General features: G+C 40.9%; 1 protein-coding gene across 4 annotated transcripts in view; it reads right to left on the bottom strand.

Annotated features, from left to right (window-relative positions):
• The window catches only part of SORCS1 (sortilin related VPS10 domain containing receptor 1), a 576,537-nt gene that overhangs the window by 120,562 nt on the left and 442,794 nt on the right, over window positions 1–13,181 (bottom strand). For all 4 annotated transcript variants that reach the window (XM_027528998.1, XM_027528999.1, XM_027529000.1 and 1 more), the window contains exon 9: window positions 8,582–8,761. In XM_027528998.1, the coding sequence (XP_027384799.1) occupies window positions 8,582–8,761 (180 nt within the window). The remainder of the gene's footprint in view (window positions 1–8,581; window positions 8,762–13,181) is intronic.

The following is a 13,181-nucleotide window of genomic DNA, read 5'->3' as shown; positions in this document are numbered from 1 at the left end:
GCTGGGCTTCTATCAATAGAACACGCACGTTTTGCCTTTGCTTTTGACACAGTCAAACCTCATTAGTTCGTACCTGCTGTTTTGGCATCTGGGATAATTTAGAATTGAGCCAACTTTGTACTCTTTTGCAACAACAAGTTTGTTAAGCAAATAAATGGTATAAATGAGTTGCTGGGGGGAATACTTTGAACTACTTAGGAAAACAAGCTTCATTTGGGGCCTGTAACAGTAGCCAGAATACTTTTTTACACACTGTGGATCCTCCACAAATGTGGAAGACATAAATTTCAAGGAATACTCTACCTCTTAACAATGGTATATTAGTTGCAAACAACGTTTATTTATTCACTACACCGGCTCCATAAGGATTACACACCAGGGAAGCCCATGTTGGTCTTGCATATGTTCGAGAGGCTGTTACATATTTAAATGACACTATACTGACAATTCTTTAAAGCTTTGATTTCATAAATCAGAATTTTCCCACAGTTGTACCTGTCTTCCCTCCATAGCAGTACCAAACATGGACAATGCAACACTCGAAGTTTATAGGACATAGAGAAGGAAAAAAAAAACATTACCTATTCCAGTAGTTCCCTTGCTGTTTCCCGTCCTGTTCCTCTTTTGGCCCAGGTGTCAGAGCAGGGCTACGCGTGTTTAGAAGCTGGTGCATTTGATTTGCAGAAGCGGGTGACTTTATTGGCCCCTGATTGTCTGGCTTTATCAAATGCCTCTAGAGCTTTGTAATTCATCTCTGGCAACCTGGCCTTCAGGTTTATCTTGAGGAGTACAAACTTAGCAAAGCCAGGGGGATGCATCACAATAAAGGATAGAGCTGAAGAAGGTCTGCTTATTTTCCTCCTGTGGCCAAGGCACTTAATCTGGGAAAATCCCATTTGGAGGGTATTTTTATTTTATTTATTTATCTGTTTATTTAGGCTTCTTGGGCTTGGTCTGCAAAGATGGTCAGCCTTGCCGGCTGTTAGGTTTTCGTGCCACTCATGGTTCCTTTTCCCTGAGCCTGAGAAGCCCGCCTGCCTGTCTCAGTGCATGCCTGTTATGAGGTCTCGTTATGTTTCTAGAACTTCTACCCTCTTACTGTGGACTCTGGATACAAAGGGAGCAGTATTAGTACCCAAAATGTGGAATATGTGTGTACATGTGTGTATGTGTGTGTACATATATGCACATATGTAGTAGTGTGTGTGGGTGTGTGGGTGTGTGTGTGTGTGTGTGTCTAAGGTCTAGGTTTCTGCTGAGGATGAGGGTACACATTTTTGTTTCCAAACAACTCCCTCTGCATTCACATCATGAGCCCATTTGTGCACTGGGGTGGGCTGTGGTGGGATGACAGGGCAGGTTGTTGGGTGGAAGGTGGACTAGTATTCCCACTGAAGCATGCCTTCACGTAGACACAGAGGTCAAGAAGATGCACCTATGGAGATGGCACACCCTGCTGCTGGCAGTCTGCCTCCCTTAAGGGAAGAACTGCTATTACCTCTTCTGCCTGTCTCAATTCTGCACAAAGACGCTGAGTATGTTGAGAAGCCACTTTTACTTCTTTGTCATATGGGGGAATATGATACCCAAAGTTTCAAAGTTATTTAGTCATTATTTCTTATTCTCTAACATCCTACAAGCCAAAAATACCACATTGACTGGATTTTTCAACATGAAGTGTCAGAGTTCAAACCTCAAGACAACACAAAGCCCTGCCCTCAGGATATCAGCCTCAAAGTGCCACCTTTACTTCTCTTCTCTTCCTTTTTTGATCATGAAGGCTACCCCCACTCCCTGGGACAGCATCCCAACGCTTATCTCTCCCTACCCATCCTTCAAGACCCAGCTCAGTAAGTCTTTACCAGAAACCAGAACCTCTCTTTTAATCCTGACTGTCCCCAACTCTTCTTCTCTGCCCTTCAATATGTCTCCCACACAGATGGTATCTGTATCTTGGCTCTCAACAACCATGTAAGCTTCTCAAGGGCACTGGTCTTCCTGGAAATGTGTCTGGTACTCCTCAAACTTCTTACCACATGTGACTTCTTCCTAGCTTCTCCTGTCATCTCGCACATCATCATGTCTCACTTGGGTATAATTTCTGGATTATCATTCAATCCACCATATTCTCTCATTGAAATTAATAATGGAAAGTCAGTTTATACAAGAAGTGCTACTTTTGTTTTTAGTAAAATAGTAAGAATTCTGCATTAGAAGAGAGAACGAATTCATAGTGCCCCAAATTGATGAAATACTTAAGAAATGTCAGACATGACATGAAAGGCTTTTTGCAAGCAAGTGCGCATCCATCCCTCCATGCAGGGTAAGTGGTACACTCATTGCATCCTCATCCTACACATGCAAGAACCAATTACTCTAAGGTCATCCCCCTAAGAACTTTGGGAATGCACTCCACATCAGTGTGTCTGACTTGAGAACCCAAGAACCTAACCCTTTGGCAATACTAGTTCTTCAAACTCCTCTCTCATCCTGAGAGAAATGTTATATGTAGATATTACAGGAAATTGCTTTTCATTCATTCTTCAGTACATGTACTCAGTAGTTGCTCAATGAATATTTTTAATATCCATCACTTATGCATTCTAAGTACCAGGAAAATAGCACCTAGAATGTCTAAGGAAGTATACATTCACTCTGCAGGTTTTTTTTGAGAGTCAGAATATGCCAGGTCCTGGGACTTAGATTTCTTTAGTGATTTTAAGAAAGAATTCCAGATAACTCCTTTGTTTCTTAATATTCCTCCCTAGAAGGTGCTCTCCTACCCCAAATCTTTCATACATTCCACATGGTGGCCATGTTAGAAAGATTCCCACACAGGAAAGTTTGCTTATTTCCCTAATGCTGACTGGGAGCTGATTCTTCCCATCCTCTCTATCTCAGACTTTAATTATGAATCTGAAATATCAAACTTAGAAGAGAATTTAAAAAATGAATAAACGACAATGGCAGGAAAGAGAACATATTGCCACCATTATGTCTTTGGAGACAGGATATTTTTTGTTCTAAAGAAAGGATCCCAGCCAGGAGAGACACATACCCAGCAAGTGCCTTTGTCATCAGAGAACCCACTGCCAAGAAAGACTATATATTTTTTCCTTCCCTGTTGTCTTGGTCAGGAAGCACTCACCTACCCAGGGAGAGAATCACCTTAAATAATTAGAGGGTATATTGTATGTCTTGCAATAACTATGTCCTAAATGGGAGAGGAATTTTCTTCCCTACCTCTTATGCTGGATTGTAAGAGGTAGTCTTTTCCCAAGAATCAAGGTGTAGCTACATCATCAGAATTGTGGAGCTTTCTCTTTTGGAGAGAGGTGCTCATAACATCAGAGAAGGCAATGGCACCCCACTCCAGTACTCTTGCCTGGAAAATCCCATGGACGGAGGAGCCTGGTAGGCTGCAGTCCATGGGGTCGCTAAGAGTCAGACACGACTGAGCGACTTCACTTTCACTTTTCACTTTCATGCATTGGAGAAGGAAATGGCAACCCACTCCAGTGTTCTTGCCTGGAGAATCCCAGGGACGGGGGCCTGGTGGGCTGCCATCTATGGGGTCGCACAGAGTCGGACATGACTGAAGCGACTTAGCAGCAGCAGCAGCAGCAGCAGCTCATAACATACAGAAGACACTATGTGTGTAACAAAATGCACCACTCACCAGTTACATCTGTCATACCGCCCACTGTGCCTCACTCATGCATGCATACATTCTGTGCATTCTGAATTCGCAGCCAGGTGGCTACATTCTCAACACAACCCCTTCTGCTTGTCTGGGATGAACTGTCATTGTCCATTAAACCAAAGGGCTCGCCATCATCATTAATTAATATCCCCTTCCCAGAGGAGGGAGGATATTGCCCAGAGCTGTCAGACTCCGTATCATCATCCACTCCAGACAGATATACCAGGAACCATGTGTCTCAGACACACTCATCGCAGCTCTTTTGCTCCAGCCACCATTAAGCCTGCTGTCTTCTGTGACCTGCTCCACGTGGTGCCACTGGAGAATTGTGCTCCTCAGGAATGACAGAATCTTAGGACACTTGTTTCTAGGATTCTCTTGTATGAACACATCCACCAGGCAAAAGTGGGAGTTTCAGGATAACATAGGGTGAATTTGCTTAAACTGCAGGCTCAGGACTTGGTGTAGTAAATGGTGAACAGGTCCAAAGCCATCATCTGTTGATTCTGTTTATGCTGGCTTTTTCCCAGACCATTTTCTTCTTCCCGTCTGATCTCTTCTGTAGGTATAGTCTAATATGATTTATGCTGCTCTCTAATGGGCTTCTATCTTATGGTTACTACTTGGCCACAATCAAATAGAAGCCTGAATACTGATCTTTCTAGAGACACACAATAGTTTCTAGTTAAAAGATTGCACACTCTAGAATGCAGATCCTAATCCTGACACTTATGAGCTTTGTAATCTTATAAAAAATGATTGCATTTTCTCTGCCTCCATTTACTTATAAACAAGAGTGATGATTACAGTCCCTGTGTCATAAAGTTAATATATAGATTGAATGAGATAATTTAAAAGCTTCTTTATAAAGTATCTAAATGGTATCCCAAATATTATCTATTTACTGTGATCTTTCTTCAACAAAAATCACTACCCAGCATTTTTGCTCTGAGGCCAACTTTCCTGACTCACATCTTGACTCTTCATGAATGGGGTCCATGGCAATGGTTACCTCACATCGAGGGGAATTTTTGGCATTTCAATAACTAAACCATGTAAGATAGGGCCCCAACACTTTGTCCCCAACATTTCCCTATCTCAACACATACATACACATGGTTCTGGTGTAGCTGCTGCTGCTAAGTCGCTTCAGTCGTGTCCGACTCCATAGACGGCAGCCCACCAGGCTTCCCCGTCCCTGGGATTCTCCAGGCAAGAACACTGAAGTGGGTTGCTATTTCCTTCTCCAATGCATGAAAGTGAAAAGTGAAAGTGAAGTCACTCAGTCGTGTCTGACTCTTTGCGACCTCATGGACTGCAGCCTACCAGGCTCCTCCGTCCATGGGATTTTCTAGGCAAAAGTACTGGAGTGGGGTGCCATTGCCTTAGAGAACTGCATTTGTTGTAAGGTTCCAAGGAGAGAGTGAATAAAATGATTATTTTTCATGAGAACTGTGCCTCCCTCTGCATTTCCCACACAGACTCACCAATGATACATATGCCTGATACACAGACTCATCACACAGTCATGTTACACAGTTCACCTCGGCTAACATAATTTAAACAGCACATGAGAACAGCAGGTGATCAGCATGTAGAAGCCAAGAATGCATGTCATCTTCCTCTGTCACCCCCAAAACGTGAGCAGATGTGCATTCTATATATTCTATCTCTGTCACCCCCACCTGGCATGTTGCTCATCTCTCCTCCTTATTAATTCATTTATGGATTTTCTTGCTTCTCATTTATCTCTAACCACTCATCATTCATTGTCATTCTACTGGGAAATTCATGCTGGATGGCTTTCAGCTTCCTGCTAGGCAGAACAATCAGCTTTAAGGAACATGTGCCAGGGTCCGTGTCAGCCAATATTCTTTCTATCTAGGTAATCAGCCTATATGGCATTGCTGCTCTGATCACATCAATTTCAAATCAAGTTGCTGTGAACTGCCAGGTTAATAAAACAAAGCCTCTTCTTGCCCCGGCCCCAGGATGCAGAACACCTTTACAGAATGTAGTCCCACCACAGTTCAAAGTGAGGATAATAAGAGCCAGCAGCTTCCCTACAGACAGTCAACTGAAAGGAGAGATACAAAGGGAAAACACAAAGGTTACCAAAAAATGGCTGGCCGTGTTCAGAGCCACTCTGGTTCCTCTTCTCAGCCCCTGCCTGTTAGTAATTTTTGATTTCAGAAAACCATTCATGGAGACAGTTGCAAATAACAGGACATGACAAAGTCATTCTTGTTCAAATCTGTCATCTTTTCCATCATCAAGGGACTAATTAAAATGTTTTCCATTTTGGCAGAAAATAAAATTAACCAGAGAAACCATTCCACATGGACTTAAAAAGAGGGAGAAGGTCAGCAGGAAGGAAAAACACCAGCTGAAAATCAGAAGATGTTTTCAAGAGAGCAGGGACAGATCCAAGGCCAGAGAAGCCAACTGGCTGATTAGTGTGGGACCGTTGAGTAGATTTCACACTCTCGAAGCAAGCTATTTCCACTGTAAATGCTGGATCAAAGCAAGAAAATGTGTGATATTTCAACAAAACACACTTAAAGTTTAAATGTTTATATGACATTTACAAAAGAGGACTGAAATGTGGTAATTTACATTTGTTTATAAGAAAAGGTTCAGATAGTAAAGAATCTGCCTGCAATGCAGGAGACCCGGGTTCAATCCCTGGTTGGGAAGATCCCCTGGAGAAGGAAATGGCAACCCACTCCGGTATTCTTTCCTGGGAAATCCCATGGACAGAGAAGCCTGGAGGACTATAGTCTATGGGGTCACACACTCTGAGAAGAGTCAGACATGACTGAGCATGCAAGCACAGCATAAGAAGACAACTTTGGTGATAAAGGATGGCATGTGGCCTTGCTAACTGCAATACAGAAAGAAGTAGAGATTCTGAACAGTGGAGGTACATTGGGCATTTAAATAATATGGGTTGGTTTTAAGATTATAAGACTAGAACATTGTTTTCAGGCTTAAACTCATTGGAATGTAATATTGATTATACTATCTATAATCTGTTGAGTATTGCTATATTTCAGGCACTGTTCACAGTACTTTAAGAAGATTAGCTTATTTCATCCTCAAAGAAATCCTATCAAGTAGATATTACATTTATCCCCTTATTTTAAACAAGGAGACTAAGGCTCAAAAGTTGTTGGATTTATCTCACAGAGATATATATGTGTCATGCCCAGGATTTAAATCCAGCCTGCTCAACTCCAAAATTTACACCCTAAATCACAATTTTATCCAACATGAATTTAAAAGTAAATCACTAGAATATGTAAATGTTTTCCAGAATACATGTTCTGTTTGAGGCTGAGATATATGATACTATATTTATCGGGAACATGGGCAGGAAATGAAGTGGAAGAAATTTGTGACTGCATAATAAGTTTGCAGGGTATTTTCCTAAATATATACACACAAACTATGTCCTATGCTGTCTACTGTAATTTCCATTACAAATACTTGAGCTCTGAGTTGTGCTTACAGTTCGCTAACATGCCTTTATGCATACAGAGAAGTTTAGATACTAGAAGAAAATTCCCTAAAATACCTAAAGATGAAGGAATATAGACAGCATTAAAAGAATTCCAATGATAGGTTTACATTTCTTAAGTGAAATTGGCTTCTTTCTTTGACATAACTGGATATGATTCCCTTTCTACTCATCACACAAACAACTTATATTCTCTGAGCTTATCCTCAACCAAATGACAGTATCATTGTGACTGAACACATTTAAATCAGTTTTATAACTATTTTTCAATAGAATATAAGTAGATGTTTGCACTTCCCAAATTCCAAATATGTTTTGTAATGGCTCATTATAACCCACTATGAATCCTTCATAGCACAAGACTGACGCATGGATAAAATCTGTCCCCAAATAGCAGCTTTCTTTTACCTGACTCTACTTTAGATAGCCAGTAAAGTGTTGGTGTTTGTCATGAAAGCTAACTGAGCCAACACATGACTTTATTTTGAACCTGGTCCTTCTGAGAAAACAAGGGTCAGAGTTCCCTTAAGGAAATCTGGTAAACTCTGCTTTTTGTTTCTCTTCCTTAGCCCTCTTTAGGAAAAGAAAGACATATGAATCTTATCTTATACATTGGACCCCTGAGAAGATGACAATCAGCCTGTAGAGGTTATGTAGTCAGAAAGGTCTTCAAGTCCAAGTGAGTGTCTTTTTTCCCCCAATATTTAGCTACAATAATTTTCAAGTTTTAGTTTGTATTGGAGCATAGTTGATTAACAATGCTGTGTTAATTTCACATGTACAGCAACATGATTCAGTTACACATATATGAAGGATAGCTTGAGAGTTTGGGATTGACAAGTACACACTGCTATATTTAAAATAGGTAACAAACAAGGATCTACTATATAGCACAGGGAACTCTGCTCAATATTCTGCATGAACTAAATAGGTAAAGCATTTGTCAAGGGAGTGTGTTCTGATGCAATGCAAAGATGTTCTCTTCGTTCTTTCTTTTGAGATGTAAGAGAGCACTGCCGGTCACTTCTTTGCTCCACCCCTGACATCTATTAGTCCTTTAAGACTATTTTCAAACTTCATACTAGACCCACTCTTATTCAAACCTTTTAATTACCTGACTGCTTCCCCAGATACTTTCCAAGTCCTCTGGACTTGGTCAACAAAGAATTCCTCCCAGAGATGTCTTGTGAATTGCAAATTAACCAATATAAATGTTCTGCAATCCCTTCCCTCTCCCAAAACTGAGGCCACGTAAGGAACTAGTCATTAAAATGACTGAGGGAAGGGCCAACCCATGGCCTTCAACTGCCAGTCAAAGCACCGCAGTAGCTGAAGACCACACATGTCTTGTGACATACCTCATAGAGGTCGATCATGACGTTGCCCTCAGGGCCTCTGCTGCTCTGGACATTCTCTAAGGCCAGGGTGAAGTAGACTCCACGTGTGTCTGAGATGTAGAGGTTGTACGTGTCATTCTGGTTCCACTCCTGGACCGCTGCAAACACTTGGTTCTCATCTGTGCTGATGACGTGCATGTCCTAAGGAAAGACACAGGGAAGGGGAGAGGAAGAATATTTAATACATGCCCCTGGCATGTATCCACAGAATGTGAAGATGAGGAACACCAGGACAGGCACGTAGGTAGCATGAGGGAAGATAGAGATTTTCCTTTTGTGTATCTGTGAAATAACAATTAGTTGAGTGTTAGCCACATATTTCCTTTGTCACTTACAAGGTAAGGTCATCAGAAAATAAGACAGAGATGCCTGGTAGCTCAGTTACAATATAATTGCCTCATTAGATACTTTGAAGGATAATTTCTCAAAGATGTATGACTTTGGAGAATCAGGCATCCTGATAAATTTGCAAAACACAGAGTACATGCTCAGAAGGCATATATGAGACAGAACGAGGGACAGGGAGAAAACAGACAAGCTTTGCATCTCTCAATGTGGTCTATGGAACAGCAGCATGACCATCACCCGTAAGACTGTTAGACACATAGAACCTCAGGCCTCACCTGTCAAATAGAAACCTGTATTTTAATAATATCCATGGATGGGTAATATGCACATCCAAGTTTGAGAAGCACTTCCCTAAGGCTCAGCAAGCCCTAGATGTCCCAGAGGAAAAATGTTTACCTGAGACCCCAGAGTACTAACCTTCAGGTTAATGAGCACTCCAGGTCTTAGCTTATCTAAACATGTACCCTGAGAAGTTCAGCAGGAAACCTTAAATAAAAGAGGGAAAAAACACTCTGCATAATTGATGATGTTTTCAGCCTCTGGTTGTCCTGGAAGATAGAAACAAGGCAGAGGTAATGAGAGGCAGTGAGCAGAACCCCTGGGGTGGCGGTTCTGAATCCTTTCTCCCCGACTTCTGACCCCAGAGGAGTAGGTGTTCAGGGAGAGGCTGACACAGACCAGGGCTTGCTGTCTCAGACCAAGGCCTGCCATCTCCCTCAAGGATGCCAGCTCATTCCTCTCAGCAATCTTTCCCCCTTCACCTAAGGTGGTACATATCAGTATCACTTTAAAAACCCCAAATCAAAACAAAACAAAACAGAACAGAATTGCACATAAGCCTAAAGGTAGAAGAACAACCTGAAAAGATCCTTAGCCTTTGTGTAGCTCAGTGCTCAGACTCTCCAAGAGGAATCATCCATTCTCCTTGAAAGGCTTCAGGACATCCATCAGTCTTCCTTGACAACAATTCCAATTCTACCTAACTTGTAAATTTCTCATTGTAATCTCTGCCCATATTCTCTCAATCAGTCAGTCAGCAGTTCAGCTTCAAGTCTGTTTTAGACACAGAGGAATGAGCCTCTCATTGTTGATCATAGTGAACTCAAGTGATTCTAGAAGGAAGACGTCCTTACTCAAAGGGTTTCATGTCCCTGACCCCTTTTCAGACCTTACTGCCATACTCTGGAGTCTGATTGCAATTTTATAGGAATAATCCAGAGTCAGGAGCCCACCAATGAATCCTGCCCATGGATCCAAGGTGGTCGATAACGCAAAGTGAGGTTTGGTATAAAAGCTGCCCCATGCATGACTTTACTTATGTACATTTTATTTTTCTTATGTACATTTCTTCTGGCAACGGTAGCTTGATGTTCTTTGACAAACATTCTCATCCCTCTCAGACAAATTTCCCTCTATGCTCAGTCTTTGCTACTTTCTCCCACCCTCAGCACCAGAAGTGATCTTGCAAGCCTAGCATTCAGGGAACGCTGATCGTTGGATTGGCAATGGACATTCCACCCAAGCAAACTTAAGACATGATTCTAGAATGACTGTGAATTACTACACAGAGAGAGAAACTATATTTTACTGTTAGTTTGCAAGCAGTCAAAATAAAAAATAAAATCTAGATCTGTTTGAGATATATCTTGCAGGTAGAGGATAAGCCAATCCAGAAAAAAAAAAAAGTAGGTTCAAAAGGTAAAGAGAGATGGTTCAAATTCTGTGACACTCTTGGGAGTCTCTGAATGTGGATACCTAAGAAGTCTGGCCATGTGTGAACTTGTTAGAGAGGACAGTAAAGCAATGATTGAAAGAATGGTCTTTAAATAAAGCTAAGTTCAAATCCTAGCTCTGAAATTTAGCTATGTGAACAGAACTTTGTGCCTCAGAATTTCTACCTGCAAACTAGAGATAATAGCATGTCCTTCATGGAGTTGAAAGGATTAAATCAGTTAGTAAGTATTAAGCATTTAACAAACAGTGCCTGGAACCATACATGCTAGCTATTTTTAGTTACACAAACCCTCCTTTGTTGATTAAGCCAGGTTGATTTGGCCTTTCTGTTCATTGCAAATATTAGGGTATTGAAATATTATATTTACATATATTATATATACACTAATACACTTGATAAAAAAGTGGTTCATCCACATGTTTTGTTTTGTTTTTCCTAATGGAAGCAATTAACTGTGGAAATTAGCCCAAGGGTCATTCATCCATGGAGGGCCAGTGGTTCCCCATTTCCTACAAGACAAGTATCAACATCCTTACACTAGCATTTAGAACCCTTAGACAACTATTCCCAATTCATGTTTCCTTCCTTGTCAGCGGGGTGTAGCACCATCCCTGAGTTCAAGCTAAAATATTTCAGCACTAACCCGAACATCACATAACTAATTCCCACCTCTGTGTCTTTGGAGTGAATCAGTGCCCTCGTGAACCTTCGAGGTCTGGGCCACAAATAGACGATGCATTAAATAATCTTAGGTGCCAGAGTAAATCATCTGTATTATCCCAGCCCACTTAAACTTGTCCTTGGTAGATGTGGAAGAGAAAACATGGATGCTTTTAAGTGTTTAAGTCACTTAGAGAACTATTCACAGAACTATGGCTGATTCATGTTGATGTATGGCAGAAACCAACACGACACTGTAAAGCAATTATCCTTTAATTAAAAATCAATTAATTAAAAAACAACAGATTAAATGGTCAGCACCAGATGAGGGCCAAGGACAGATCTCTTTCTCTAAATACAATCTAATTTTATTGAATAGACTGTTTAAAAATGACAGATGACATTGGTCTTAAATATTTTAACTGAAACCGATGACATATTTAAATACCATCTTTCCTTTTCTTGTCTACATCCACTTATATCAGGAAAACATGCTATCTCACCCAAAATGGCACTTCATGTTGAAAGCTCATACTGAGATACAAAATTTTAGACCAAGAAGTGAACTCTGAGATCTTTTAGAGCATTTCCCAATGTCCATTCGATAGGACATCAATATTGTTGGATTTTAATAGTTTTTTTTTAATGGATCCCTTTGTAAAATGTTTTGATGAATGCAAATTATACAGCTTTCTTGCTCACAGGACATCCTAGAATCTTTAAATACTGGTGAGCTTGTTAGTCTCCAGACAAAGAGCATGGAATGGAGTTTATTTCCTTTTTTAAACTTTCAATCATAAACCAAATTTTCATGAAGCATCTCTAAAGGCATTTTATTGAATAACACATTTGAGAAAATATTATTTTGAATCTAAGCTCTGTATGTAAAAAAAGAAGAAAAAAACGAAAACAGAGAAATTGATAAACCAGCCCAAGGTTCAGAGCAGGTGAGTGACAGATCTAGGTCTGGAATTAGGGTCTCTCGCTGTGAATCAAGCAGCCTTTTCATCACCCACACCCCAGTTCACATCGATCTTCTCCAACACAGACAACTAGATCCATACTAATAATAATATTACCTTGCTTTTATAGAGTATCTGTCCTCCAAAATGCTCAAAGCACTTTCATATGTATTGCCTCATTTATCTCACTTGAGTAGCTCAGAATGAGCTCCAAGTATGTTAAGGGAGGAAAATGGTCACTAGCTCTCCTTCTGCTGGGCCTCAGGCTCTTAACAGTAACAGCAATATTAAAATCTCCCCACCCCTGCTTTCCGATCATCTTTGCCACTGTATTATTATTATTTTTTAATACAGCTCAGGTTAACCTCAGTCTTTTCAGAGCTGATGCAATGGAAGGGGATGACTAAAGAAAATTTGAGCATGGAAGTGCTGGCTTTTGTCTCCCTTCTTTCAGTGAGCATGGAGCTTTGCTCCTTTCCTGCTGCAGCAGGAAAAGGTTTGATACAGGTCATGAAACATATGCATCTTTGCCATGGATCACTCCACCCAAGCTGAGGCTTCTCTCTGAAGGTGTAATGGGATTGTAATGAGGCATCTCTTTGCCTTAAATAATAAACACCTACTTGGACCAAATAATATATTCATTTGCTGTAGTGGCTCTGATTTTTCTGGAAACAAGCTAAATTAATCACCGCATTCTATCCTCAGACCTCAGATGAGGCTGAGTAATGGAAAACGCTCATCTGGGACAGTGGAGTCGGGGGGGTGGGGGTGCAGATAGCCAATTTAGGCTCAAAGTAAAACTTCTCTTTCCAGATTGGCACGTTACCACTGGGTGCGATAATCCACAGTGATT

This window comes from Bos indicus x Bos taurus, chromosome 26 (genome assembly GCF_003369695.1).
Source record: "Bos indicus x Bos taurus breed Angus x Brahman F1 hybrid chromosome 26, Bos_hybrid_MaternalHap_v2.0, whole genome shotgun sequence".
Lineage (NCBI taxonomy): Eukaryota > Metazoa > Chordata > Mammalia > Artiodactyla > Bovidae > Bos > Bos indicus x Bos taurus.
This window is presented reverse-complemented; position numbering and strand designations above follow the sequence as displayed.